Here is a 14,776-nt window from a genome sequence, read left to right as displayed (position 1 = left end):
GCCTGAGTTGGACAGTTTATGCTTTCAACATATTTTTTTTTTCAACATGCATTTACGTTATTCGGGAAATCTGTCTGGATAGTGTCACCAAAGTAAACAGATTTGTATAAAGCAGCATATTTCTACCCCTTTGTTTTGATAAAGTAAACAATAATATACTTTTAAAGGTACATTCATAACAGATAGAAATGTGATTCATTTGCAATTAATCGCGAATTAATCATTAAATATTTTAATCGATTGACAGCCCTAAAAGAGATGATGACAGAATAAAATGTAGTTTTAATAATATAAACTGTATTCATATGAGTCAAAACTGCTAACTACTGATTATAAGTTACTTGATTTCCACATTTTTCTCTTAACACTTTTGAACTTCATTAAAATTTTAAATAAAGGATTTTTACTTGTTTTTACAATGTGGTAATCTTAAACTTAAGAAAATCATTTTTGTATTTTTGTAACATTTTCCATCACTTTTACAGTCAACAGCCCTTTGGTCGTGACACAGAAACTTAGGCCCATATTGAACAGCCAAAATCAAATATATATTTAAATCAAAACCCAGAAATCATAAAACCTGTTGTATAATTAGAAGAAAAATGAAATAAAATGGTAAGCTGAGTGGCTGAGTCTTACTCTCTGGATCATCACTTCAGCTGACGAGGGTGAACGATGGTTACATTCATGGCTATTGTCAAGTTTTGACAAATAGCTCCACCTAACTACTTAAATAATGCTTAAAACAGAAAACGTACCCAAGTTGTGAATAAATGTATTAAACATTTGTGTTGTGCCTGGTCAGCACTGATTTCATTTAGTTCAAGGAAGGAGAAAAGGCAAGAAATGGGGGGGGAGACAAGAAGAACGGGAGAGCGGCAGTGGATTAGTGGCACGAAATCAAGCACTCAGCAGCTCCACAACATCCCATTAGTCTTCATTTTCAGCACGACATGCAACAGGGCCCTTACGTCTTGAAGAACAAACTAAAATTTATTGGGCCGGCCAGTTTGGACTAATTGAAAGAAATTGTCTGTCTGTTTGCTTGTAGAGGGTGGTGTGTTGGGGCACGGTGATGATCTGGGGCCTGAGCTTGTTGCCCTCTGCTCCGTCGCCCCGGCCTGGTTTCCTGGTAATAGCTTGATCCATGAGCGCCCTCCACTGAGTAGACAGGCTGAGCTGTGGGAATCATTTAAGGAGGAATCGTTTAGGGAGGATTTATGAGATGCATTCATTATGAAGTGTGTAGAGGCAAACAAACTTCGATCGGCAATGGTGGCTCAGTAATAGTTTACGACACTGTGTCTGCACTGGTAGTTTTTGGTTCACTCCTCTTCCACAGCGCAACATACTGACTAGGGATGATCATCTTGGCAATGTAATTTTCAGATATGTCTTTAGATGCAATACCAGGACCTAACATATATATTAATTTGGGATTATAGCTCCTTTACTTTACTTCTACCGTTTTTGCTGACCAAATGCTGCTGCTGCTGCTCTCCTTCTGCCATCTTCACTCATGTTGATTTTTAAACATCACGAGATATCACACACACAGCTTGCTCAGCCCTAGATAGAAAATATGTAGAAGATAATTTTATTTTCCAACAACTTTTTCTTCATACCTGGCCAAACATGTTTTATTCATATGTTTTGTGCACTTTAATAAAATCTGATTCTTCTATAGGATTTTCTAATTGTCCGCTTATATAGTATAGTATAGTCAGGAGTGCCAGATTGTACAAATACTAAATTGTAATAGCAAAGTATGTAATGAGAGGAATGGTTTAGATAGATAAACCTTCTTAATCCCCAAAGGTAAATTTAAGATAGTTTAGCCTTATGCCAACAGTACAACATAATTCCTGCCTATTAAATGCAATGTTATGATAACAAGATTTTAGAGTGGGAAAGAGTTGGTAAAATTATTTCCTGGCTTGGCAACCTCACTGCTACATCTGAAGTCACCCACTATGTGTAGCATATACACTTTTCAAGAAGGCACAGTAAGATAACCTAAAGGGCACACGCTGTGGTTGGATAGTGTGTGTAAATCAAGTCCCATTAGCCCAGCATGTCTATGTAACCTGAATCCACTGAAGACAAAGTGGAGGCCAGAGTTTAACTAAAGAGCTGTGATTTTAACTGGACATGACAAAGGATGAAAAATCTCAGTATCATTAAAAGTTGTGCTACTACTGCATCTAGTATTGCATTCACAAAGCACAAACTGAATGACCTGGCTCCCTGTTAGACAGGTGACAGGCATTCAGCTAAGTTACAGTAAGAGACAGTCAAAAACATAATCCCCAACTGCCAGGAACACTTTGACAACTTATGCCTGCTGCTTCCTCCCCTTCCTTTCCCTCCTCCCCTCTGTCACAGGCTAGATAAACTCCCTGCCTTTCTGTTTCCAACCTCACCTCCATCTCTGCTCGATTATAATTGCTCACATTTAACAGCTGAGCTTCTGAATACTGAGGAGCAGTGACAGCACACACGCGCACAAAAAAAATTAAATAAATCCACGCATATCTGGTTGAAATTGACTGGCACCGGTGTTTAAAATAATAAGATGCAGCTGTTGATAGTAGCGACTGTCTCTAGGTTTACTTCCCGGTGGCCCCTGTGGCAGCAGAGGAGCCGTGATGAAGGCAGACAGCTGACAGGTGCTCCAGGATGATGCTGCCATCAGGTGCATCTGCTAAACTTAACTCAGACACAGGGAGAGGAGAGACAGCGACGCAGAGAAAAAGAGAGCAGAAGAAAAAAGATGCAGTAAGAGGAGTGGCCAAAACATATAAGAAAAAAAAAAGGGGGGGTTAAAGTGAAAAAAGAGGATGATATAAAGTAGTAAGCAGGTGAGAGAGACAGAGAAGTGTTTGTGTGAGCAGTGTGTATGATTGTGTAAACCTTGAAATTTTATGGTGGCCCTTTTGGTATAGAAATTCACAGGATATCTTTGAAGATTAGAGGCTGACGGAATGGGTGCCTTGCTGTCTAGACACTGACACTCTGGTGGGCTAACAAGTTTACTGGGCAGGTCAGGAGATGGGAGGAAGATAATAAGGTAAGATAATGAACAGGTGCAGAAAATCGAGCGGAATTTGTAAGAAATAATAAGACTGAAAAAAAAAAATAAGAGAAGGGAAAAAAGGTGGAGTGTGAGATTGAGTGTGTGTGATTATAAGGTTGTGTGTGTTTGTGTGTGTGTGAGAGAGAGAGAGAGAGACAGTAGGTTGCCATATGCTTATATATCACTGCAAACATCAGCACTTCACAACTACTGTACACAGGCACCTTCTAAGTCTTGTGTCTGAATATGCAGCCATCAGGGATACACTCTGTATGCCACCCTGACAGCAGTGACTCTGACGGTGTATCTGACTTTAATAAAAGGTTCAGCGGGCACGAGTCAGGAGCTTTGGCAGGGACTTAAACCCCCTTCATCAAACTCGAGGCCAAGCAGATGAAGTGTTCACTTGTGGGGCGAGCAAAAGGTGACAGGGAATGTAACCAAGAGCTGATCTGCCCATTCTTCTTGCTCTCATGTGTGTCTAGCTTTCTCTCCACACTCACATGCGCGCGCGCACACACACACACTTTCTAATACACAAATGCACAACAGAGAGGAAGGAGAAGAGCCTGATAGAGCCCAGCGCATCGCAGGTAGCCCGACAGAGTGGCTGGGAGTGCTGTCACCAATTTGTTCCTAGCCATGGGGGATATGCAGGGGATGGAGAGGCGATGGCAGCTTCCTGTCCTCATCATGGCTAATGAGGCCCAGGATCCTTCTTTGTGTGTGTGTGTGTGTGTGTGCGTGTGTGTGTGTGTGTGTGAGAGAGAGAGAGAGTGTGTGAGTGTGTAAGGACCATTTTGAGCATAATTCTATCGAAGTGAGAACTTTGGGACAGTGAGGGCATGGTGGTCAGTCCCCCACCTGGTTTAGGGATAGAATTAGATTTAGATTAGGGTTAGTGTTAGGGTAAAGGTTGGCATTATGGATTTTAATTGGTACGGTATGTGTGTGCATATGTAATATTACATTTTTGGAACTCATCTTGCAGCATCTGGTCTATGCAAACAATTCAATTTTTGGTTTATGACGATTAGGGTGAGATTTAAGGGACGTGTTACAGTTGGGCGAGTAGTGGGTACAGTTAAGGTTAGTGCAGGTGTTCAGGAAATGAATGAATGTCAATGTGAAGTCCTCACACTTTTGCATGCATGAAGTCTGTAACAGGTTATTACAGTGCTTCCAAGCCTCCTATTCCTAAAGAAAATGGGGTTGATATCTGCTGCAAACCACCATATGGTTTTAGTTCTCACGTAGTTCTCTCGTACCGTCTCCTGGCTAAATTTTTTACTGGGCCAAGAAGCACATACCCTCACATAGAGAAGAGATGAGGGCAACTACCTTTTAAATACATTGCAGATCTTAAGGGATACAAACCAACAAAGGCTTGCTTGCTGTGCTGGCTGGCCCATCAAACCTTCAGGTGAGGGGGGACGGAAGAAAAGAGACGGCATCAGACAAGTAGTGATAAAATCGAGCTAGCAGTAATTAATTCTTATCAAGATTAAAACTGGTCAGTTTGTGATGACCCAACCCCTTCAGAAACATTGTATTATTTATTTCATAGTCAAGAATCTAAGACAATTTTAGGGTTTTTGTATGGAATTTGAGTTTTCACATTTATCATTGCTTTGCAGACACTTTGCAGACACACATGAGCATTTAATTGTATAAATGTGGGATGCATGCTCTTTTTTGTGATACAATGCTGGTATCTATCTCAAAATCATTAAGAGCACAAAGACATTTAATCTTTGAGAGAGATGAGAACTGTATGATAGGGCTTTACCATAAGATGCAGGGACAGCACTGGATTTACAATTCAGGAGCTCCCCACTGTGGATAAAAGAAGAAGTGCAACCAAATGTGTAGTATTTTTTTAGGATAAAAAGTAAAAGTAGGAAATCCAAAAACCTTTTTATACCTGCAATGCCAGATTTGTAGTTACAGATTTCACAGTCATGTTGTCTTGTTTACTCATCAGAGTCATCTGTATTTATTTGGATTTGCATTTCTGGTCAGTGTTCACTCTTAGTTCTGTCTTTTTCTCCTCTATCTGCTGAGGGAAATGTTTGGCTCTTTAGCTGTTAAGTTCATGCTCAACAATGTTGTCCAGCTAGACACTAAGTCTGCCTATCTGCTATTTGGAGCTATTGGTATTTGATCCACTATTAATGTAAATATATTAAATATAGCAGCTTTAAATGGGGGGCAAAAGGTGATCATATATAACCAATTAGACTTGCTGTGTGATGGTGGTATGTCATAACAAAAACGCACCAAATGTGAGACACGTTCCATTTTAATTGTTAAACATAGTCCATTCATTTAGGAAAAAAACAACATTCTTCATCCACAACTTGTAATGAACTACAATCCTCTTCACTCAGAAAATTAATGTACTTGCAGTTACCGCTTGTGCAGTGGCATTTGCAATATAAGAGAGCAAGGCGGAGAGAAAGGATAACAGCAAAGGGATGGAAGGAGAGCGAATGAATGCCAAGAGAGGAAGAAAAACTGGAAAGAGGCAAAGCAACTGCAGAAAAGATGGGTATGAGAGGTGTGAGCTAAGTAAGCAGAGAAAAAACGGTGAGAGACAGTGAGAACCTGAATTATTTTGCTGATTCATATAACACCAGAACATGGCTTAGTCAGCTAGCAGGGCACAGTGGAGGACAGATCAGCTTTTTCCACTTGTCCCCCCCCTGGGAAACATTCACACCACAAAGACAAACCTGCCTACTGACAGAGCTTAGGACTAACACGTAAAATCCCTGATCATGCTCCTGATTGTTGATAAATATTTGAACTTTTCCGGCCCTTTGCACACCCATTGAGATCCCAATGCACAGATGTCTAGAAGGTTGTCACACTTCAGATTTTATTTTACTGGTTTTGCTGCAACAAATGTAAGAATAATTTTACCTTAATTTACAAATGCAGTGAAAACACAATGAGGTGTTTGTCACTAAAGGCAAATGAGTAAGGATGTATACAGGTATTTTAATTTCGACCATTGACAGTCTGGATGTTTGGTGCTTAATGAGGCGGCAGGGGAGTACAGAAGGGTCATCAGGGTGCAGGTGTGGGTGGTTTAAAGAGACCAGTCTTTCTGAAGTAGCGCACAATTAGAGGCACAGACACCAGAGTGATGCTCATGCGAACTGGAGCAAAGAGCTTATGGATGGCGTAGGCCACGACGAACGTGCTGGTTCCTGCTGCCATTTTAGAGTGAACCACTGTCTCACTGAAGCCCAGTTTGCAGAGCAGGGCTGTCATATCGATCCCACTGGGGAGACAAATGACCGAAGACTTGTTAGACGTGCACAGAAGTCGCATATTAGCCATTTATTCACATCTTCCATTTTTCTTTTTTTACTAAGAATGGCACAACAGTCACATTCAGTCTGGGTCAGCCAATGTATAGTTAGTTCGTATATAAATGAATTAAACAGATGCTAAATAATAAAATAAAAAATGCTCAAGTAACAATAATAATGATGATGATAACGCCTAAATAACAATCACCACAACTTAATACACAAAATAACAGACAATACTTGCACATTCAACAAATCTAAACCCAAAGCAAAAACATTTACAAAGGATATTTCAGACAAATAGATATTTAAAGTTGCAGGTGCTTCAAAGCTATAAAAGTTAATGCAGAAAAATTGCTGCAGCAATAAATTGTGTCACCACTTAGCTTTTGCTCTTGGCGGGTGGCATTTTCAAGGACATTTATAAAGAAAATGAATATTTCTCCCTCTTTGGTTAGAAGTGCAATTCATGCTTACCTCCACTGGAGGGAGCTGTGTACATTAAACGTTTCATAGCAGTTTATTTTGTAGCCTTTTGACCCATTTAAAAAGATTGAAGTTTGAAGTTGAAATAAACCAAATCGAAAAGGATTTAACAAGCTGTATGTTGAAACTGCTTTGTGAGACAGTTTTGTACAGTGGTGGTATTTTCATAAGAGCTGTTCAGTGACATAAATATGCAAAGAATGTCAACATGAGGCTTAGAGTTGCTTCAATAAATATTGCTTGTCTCTCTCACATTAACAGCTTTGTTGCACTCAGAAACTTCAGTCAGCTAAACATAAGAATCCATCTGCACCCGAACTGACTGTGTATCCAGTACACAGCACTGTATTAGCAGGCCACATGCCCTGGCTCTGTCGCCACAGTGATAATACTTGATAGCTGTTGGCTACAGAGTCAATTTTCAGTTGAAGGGTCATTATCGGCTATAGGAGGAAATCTCCAAGCTGTCAGATAATTACTGCCAAGCCTCTTTGGTATTCGATGCCCTGGTATGTGGGCAGACAGACAGACAAGGTCCTGGACGTGGACACACACACTTATATATACAGTATATGTATAACGTATTAATCCATGTTTCTAACTGATGGTAGTTGGATCAATTTTCAATCTCAGTTTTAAAAAAGGTGAATTTTAAAATAGCCTATGTTTTGTACCTGGATATAAGGAGGTAGAACATTCCCAGAGACATGAGGGAGATCCCAATATGAAAGGAAACCCCCACTGCTCCATACTCCTTGAAGACTTTCTTTAGCTGTTGGGTCTTGTTGGGTTTTCCTCCGTCAGGCTCAGGGTCCCCTGGGGCTTTTTCGGTATATGAGGTCATAGTAGAAGCCTCCTTTAAATTCTGCCTATCCTGGACACAGGCAGAAAAATAACAGAGTGAGAACAAAATTAAATGGAAGACTGGTTTGATAAAATGATCTCAGATAAATGAAACTAAGCCCGATACATCTGGATAAAAGTACAGATGATATAAGTGCCAAAGAGAAAATGAATTAAAATTGGTGGAAGAGTTTAAGTCAGAATAGAAAATTACACTTTTCACATTAGTATTCTAAGAAAATCCTCAACCACTAAACTGAACAAGACAGAGGCTTCATGTTTGTTTCAATGGTAACATCTTACTGTGCCGATTTTAACACAAGGAAGAAAAGCTTAACCAAATACTTTCTGTCCACATGCACTTAACATGCATTGACAGTTTCTATTAGTTGAGTACTGGAATGCAGTGTACTGCCCAATAAAGCCAGAGAGCCGAAAGAGCAGTGACGGAAAAGTACATTATCAATTTGACTTGATATTTAATAGCATTTGCATGTGCAATAAGGATGTAAAAATCATTGTATTTGACTTTTAAAAAGTCAAGGTTACTGCTGGAGGGTAGTGTTGACCCGGTTAATCCACTCTGAATGCTAAAATAGAATCTCAATACACAGTTTTTCTAAATAAATACCAAAATTACAGCAATGATTTTACTTTTACAAAATGTTCAGAATGTCTTCTTCCTATCTTCTACAGAATCATGGTGTACAAAAAATTGTCTATGTTGGAGAAATTCTGTTTAAATAGCGCAACATCCTTTTTTCAATTTTATGTCACAAATACAAAGACATGTATCATCATATTATAGAAAAATGTGCCGAGATTGCATATCTAGTTCAAAGTTGAGGTCATTCGAGTAGGTCACACACGTCCTGAACTTTTGTGAGTTTCCCTATTCGTACTGCAGCCAAGCCAGCTGATTAAACACTACTGATGAGTTATTTAGGTAATTCAGTCAGTCACCCTTTCACGCATGAAGTGAGTAGTTCGCTCTTACAAACACACACAAAGAGCCTCACATAAGTGCACACACATACATTTACTCTGCGTCTGTGACCTCCAGACACGTCACTCTCCAAGTTGAACAGGCACCAAACACAATCCAGTCGTCTGCCATGTAGCAGTGAGCAGGCAGATCATTCCAGTGTGTGCTCACAATAAAACAGATTAGTGAACTACATCACACAACAGTTAAGACCACCACAGCAGACAACAGACTGTAACAGAGGATAATGTAGCCGACGTGATTCATGGCAATGAAGCAAGGAGGAACTTAGGGGCCACAGTATTTAAAGAATGTAAACAAACTCAGTCTGCCTTATTATGCCTAATGCAGTAGAACCTGTGCAACAGGTTTCACAGTGTACAGTGTAGAAGGATCACTGTTAGGACAGCAGAATTGGTGTTTATTTAAAAAAAAAAAAAAAAATGTTTCCAAAGATTTTGAAACACACAAGTATAATATTTCATATGGAAATAAGACTAATGAACTGTTCTAAATTTACAAACCTTGGCTAATTTAGGTGCAAACTGTTCTAATATTCCACAAAGTCAAATTGTAAATTGTCATATCACGGCTACCCCTCCTCCTCAAAATATATTTTCAGTCATTTTTTTAAACATACTGCGATACCGATCATCTTATCAGTGTTGTCTAGTGTACTGTAAACATTCTGTGTTAAACTGCAGGTTTGCACGCAGGCTACATTTTGCTCCACCCAGCATATTGACATAAGATAGTTTCATTGCTTCTGAATCTTTACAGCCATTAAACTGAAACAGTAAAAAGAGCAGCTGGCAGGAAGGCTTGATCTCCAGCATTTCCATTTGTAGCAAAGTTATTCAAATATCATCTCTGCCAAGAGGAAAAACACAATCCTGAGGAACCAGGAAATACTCTAGCCCGTAATAGAATGAAAGTATTTTTAGTCAAAATATTGAAATAGTGCCTACATAGTTGAGACAGCTTATTGAGTACAAGAAACCGGCCAGGAGGGACCTCTTTATCAGGCAGTTTTTTATACAGTAGTACACTATCAATTAAGGTCAACTTGAACAGTGCAAATAAACAATGCCTTCAGGAGATGGAACTGAAAGGGCAAATCAGTGTGCTGAAATATTTTAGAATTAAGTTATTGTTTTATAGATATTATATGTGCTATGTAACTGTAACTATATTGCATAGGTCATGGGTGCCAAACTCCAGTGCTTGAGGGCCAATGCCCTACTTGTTTTCCAACTGTCACTGACAATACCCACTGCTGATAAGGGCAGTGTCACTCGAGGAACATGGGCTGCACATCCCTTGTTGTAGGATTATTCTTTTTTATTTCAAATTTTTAAAGTTTAATAACTTGATTTATAACTTAAACATGATTAAGGAAAACTCAAAAGATGGGCTTCTTTCACATGTAAATCCATGCTCCTTTGACATCTAGTTTGAAAGTGTCCCATTTGTCTGGAAATGTAACATTCAATTACAGATCAGATGTTGGACTGTTTCTGAAAATTGGGACTGTGAAAGGCAGTGAAAGGCAGATGAAGCCTGCTGTCTGCTCACTGTAACGTGTGATATCTTGCAGTCACTTTCACACTGAGGTTCTGCTTCAGTGTGTCTTCCCTTGTGAGCCAGTCAGCCAATTAATCAACAGGACAGAAACAATGAAAAAAATGGAATGTCAGAAAACAAGTGGGTCTTTTCTCTTTGTTGCAATTTGTCTTGCTAAATTTTGGCCCGAGCCCCCTGAATGGTGACGTATTCACTGTCCTATGAACAATAGACAATAGAAAGACCAGGGTGGGCAAGGAAGCAGGCCCTTTGCTTTTCAGAGGCGAGTCAGGCCGAGCTAAAAGTAAAGGCAGGCAGCAGTGTGGGAGGGTCATGTGAGCTAGCGGCCAAAGGGAGTTGTGCCAGGGAGGGTGGATAGGAGGGAAACAGTGGTATTGCTGTGTCTGATAACAGCGTTTCAAAAGCACAAAAACTCATGCAGACATGCAAAGTCACAGTGGCATGCAAACACAAAGACACACACACACATGCATATACAGAGCAGTAGGGAAACTGTAAAGTGGCAGATCTCTCTTGTGCTTGTTGTTCCCTCTTTGAGGCAGGTCTAACAGGTAGCTACTTGAAAATTTAAAAAGTCTTTTTTTATGTGTTTGTTTTGGTTTGAGAACTACAGACCATAAGGGCCATTTTTGTGTTTGCATTCACATCGCCAGTAGCAATGTTAAGCTGACTGAAGGTTATTATAGCAATGTCACGTCTGCACGTGAAAATGTTCAACTTTCGTTTTCATCTATCTAAATCTCTCTAACTCTTCTTGGTTGCATAGGCAGCCCAGATATCGGCCTTGGTTAATTTTTTTCCCATGCCAATAGCTGTTGTTTACGCTATTAAAATGAACTTTTAAAAATGGTGGTTTCCAGTGCTACATTGTCTTAAGTACTATTCGTCGAATCAACATAAACGTACATCACTCATGGTTTCCATTGCACTGGAGAAGTACCTATTCTGGAGTAGGAAATAAAAATTCCCCCCAAACAGCTTTCTAAGAACTATTATAGTTCTCTGCAGACAGGTTCTAAGAACCATGAAAAGGTTTCTCCAGTCCCGTCAGATCTTGGAAGTTAAGCAGGGCTGTGTCTGCTTAGTACTTGGGTGGGAGAGCACCTTGGAACACCAGGGGCCTGTTAGACCTATTGCCGCTCCCACTGAGGGTGCACAAGCCAGTAAATGAGGGACTTGCATCAGAAAGGTGTAAAACTCAATCAATCATGTGGATCGATCGATCGATCCGCTGTGGCGACCTCTAATGGGAGCAGTTTAGGCCTAAATAAAATGTTCACTTTGCGTGCAAAGAACCTCTTTTATTTTAGAGTTTCTGAACAGATATTAGAGCATACGGCTCTATGGATGGAAGGTGCTGGCTGACTGGTTGGTTCACTAGTTTGTAGCTATGAAATGTGGTATCAAATGTTCATATTTCCCAGAAGACTTTAGTAATTATCTGACTTTTTATACTCTAGCCACACCATCAGGTGAAAATTAGTATTTTACTTGTGTCTGTAATTACATCTTTTATAAGCTACTAACACCCATCAGCCCTGTACTTTGTAGTGAATAACAAAGCTTAGCATGCTAGCGCTAGCACGACTGTAGACCCATAGTCTGGTCTAATTATCTAGGACTTTACTTAGGTAATTCAGAGGAAGCCAAACTCTTTGGAAGAGAATAGGGAACACATCCATATAATGATCTTTGTTGTTCCTCACTGCAGGGCATGTTCTCACACGTTAATATATAAACACACCTCATCTACTGTTCTTTGAGTAGCGCATTTGTACTTTAATGTTTGCTGTATTTACATTTCATTCAAATGTACCAGGCGCCTACAAAATGACTCACTATGACTTTATATATGATGAGTTCAATGTCCAGTGGGAGTCCGCATGTCCTGTCATGTTCAGATTCGAGTTTTGTTGAGGCAGATGAATAATTCCCTCCAAATGCAGACAGCCCACTGAGCTGTGAGCGCCATGCACTGTTGTGTAACCTGCTAACACGACTGCTGTTTATGGAGAAACCCGCATATTTGTATATTTTATAGTCTTGAGTCAAATACAGGCGAGCCAGCCGCACTCAGAGACACAGGCCCACTAGTTGAATATGGGGACATGTGTGCTGTTATTTAACCGGTCACTGGGGTTAGACAAACACTCGAGTTGAACGGTTTGATTTACCCCTTTGTTGTTGCTGTCAGTCGTGTCTTCCTCGCTCTTCTTCGTGGCCGTGGCCGTGGCTGAAGCTCGGGTGTGCATAGTCCTGGAGACACTGGAAACCCCCCAGTTACCTGTAAACAAAACATTACCCAGCGGCTCCCCCCTGCGCCTTTTCGCATCAACGAGGGGCCGCCTCAAAGTGTCTAAATTGCCGCCCTGAGTCTGGACGCGTTTGGAGAGATTTGCAGCTATAGTAGTCAGCCGGTCCAAGTGTCCCCAGCCCGTGATTACAAAACCAGGCGAGTCCCAGTTCTGGACAGGATGCGGGTCCGATGATTGTTTCCTCTGGTGCCCCAGTGTTGAGCCGACACAGAAAAAGCGCCTCCGCTGAAACGTGTGGTCCTTGCATAATGTCAAAGTGACGTCCCTCTGTCTGTTTGCTTTGACTCTCACTGGAAACGAGCCCGGTGACTTGAGAACCTGCTCCAGAGCCGCTGCAGACACAGACGGCCTCCCTGTGCGACACAAAAACATGGTCGTCGACGTCCCTTAAAGGAGCTTCGTGATTAAAACAAAAATAAAAATAAAAGCGAGTAAATCGTTCAGGACAGGTAGTTAACAGTGTTAAGGAGCTGTAAACATGCTGCCCTGTGCCCTTCTGTCTCCCTCCGGGTCTCTGACCGATTATCACCAAGAGCCAATGAGAGCTGATGCGCAATCGCAGCCTGAAGTGAAGGGAGGGGGTATTTAAAGGTGTAACCGTGTTTATTCTTACTATTGAGTTAAATGTGGAGTATATGTAACTGATCCTAGTACATGTGTTTTTAAAGCTCAGTTTCCAAGCTACTACTGTGATAAACACACGTATTGTGTAAGTCCTGATAAGGACTCACCGGTTACACTGCAAATTTGGTGTGAATATTTTCCTGTATGATTTCATCAGCTCAGCACAGCTAGTAGAGCAGAGGGCAGGCTCAGTCTTATTTCTCCACTTTTTAGAAAAACAGTTTTTGAAGCAGTTTCATTCACTGACTTTATTTAACTGTGATTGTTCTATAATTGTCGTTTTATGTTGAGAGTTTGGTCAAGAACAAAATAAAAAAAAATATAAGGCAAACCTAAGATACACTATGAAAGCAAAGACAACTAAATACATTTTTCACTATTAACAGTTATATATGTAGAATAAATACTGCACAATGGGATAAGTGATATTGATAAATCCCTATTGTGGTATATGTACGTTTCTATCACAGGAAGGCAATTGAAAGGTTGTAGGTGTTTAAAATATCTTGTCCAGGTTTGGTTAATCAAGCAAGTTTTAGATCTGCCTTTTTATTTTTAATATAGTGTGTGTTTTAATGCCTGCATGGAAACCAAATTTCCTCCAGTATATTAATAAAATTGAAGCATTGAATCATATTGATGCAAAAAGCATTATATGAAATTGCTTCCATAGTATAAAGCTCTGGCCGTATGGCCACTGTTTAACAGCATGTATTGTCAAGTCTGTCTGTAATACAGACTGTGCTGGTTTTCATTGGGGTCCGTTATCTGTATTTGAGATGGTATGTTTTAGAGAGATAAGGTTGTTCAACCAACAGAAAGAAGAGAAAACATATCAAAAGTAACAGTAACTGGGCTTGACCACATCTTTAAAGAAAAAGTAAGGCAGCTATGCTTTAGAGAAACCCACAGTTTTTTTTATTATTATTCTGTTTCCCATTTCTCTTGTGTTTCTCTAGCTTTTTCATGTTAATTTGCATGCCTATGCAAAACCAAATAGAAGTGTCAATAAAACCCCAACCCCAAAAGGAAGTTGTGGAAAAGCACAAGATATAAAAACTTTTTTTTTTTTTTTTTTGGAGAATGGAAGTTAAGTTACAAAATGCTGAATCACATCTATGGTCAATGTTGTATTGTATGAAAAACAAGGTCTGCTTTGGGGTGTATGCTGTAAGAGAGTCATTCTTTCCTGTGATCTTTACACCTTAAATAGACGTAACCGGAAATTACATATATGAACACTCACAAAGTGAAAAGGAGACAGAAAGGTGTGAGGGTGTGATAAAGAGGGTGGGATGATCTGACAGGAAGCTGTGAAAAATGACCAACAGTCAGTGCAGCTACAGAGCCTCTGACCTTTCCTCAGCCAAGCTACAAATCAAAATGGGGGCTGTTGATTTCAAACCCCCACTGCACGTTTGTGAGTTGGTGATATATCCTAGAGAGTTGACAATGAAACATTTATTTGCAGCAGCACTGAATGCAAATGTTAAAAGGGGACATTCCCATATCTGAGAGCAAGAGAGATGTGAACTGTGAAGTC

General features: G+C 40.1%; 1 protein-coding gene across 1 annotated transcript; it reads right to left on the bottom strand.

Annotated features, from left to right (window-relative positions):
* Nucleotides 1-5,360: 5,360 nt before the first annotated feature.
* On the bottom strand, nt 5,361-13,191 carry fam210b (family with sequence similarity 210 member B). The gene is made up of 3 exons (XM_026306817.2): nt 12,469-13,191; nt 7,557-7,756; nt 5,361-6,365 (listed from the first exon to the last, which is right to left on the bottom strand). The coding sequence occupies exons 1-3, from the start codon at nt 12,979-12,981 to the stop codon at nt 6,149-6,151; spliced, it is 930 nt and encodes a 309-aa protein (XP_026162602.1). The 5' UTR covers nt 12,982-13,191; the 3' UTR covers nt 5,361-6,148.
* Nucleotides 13,192-14,776: the final 1,585 nt, after the last annotated feature.

The sequence above is a fragment of the Mastacembelus armatus genome, chromosome 5 (assembly GCF_900324485.2).
Source record: "Mastacembelus armatus chromosome 5, fMasArm1.2, whole genome shotgun sequence".
Classification (NCBI taxonomy): Eukaryota; Metazoa; Chordata; class Actinopteri; order Synbranchiformes; family Mastacembelidae; genus Mastacembelus; species Mastacembelus armatus.
The sequence above is the reverse complement of the archived record's forward strand: the minus strand, read 5'-3'. Positions and strand labels throughout refer to the sequence as shown.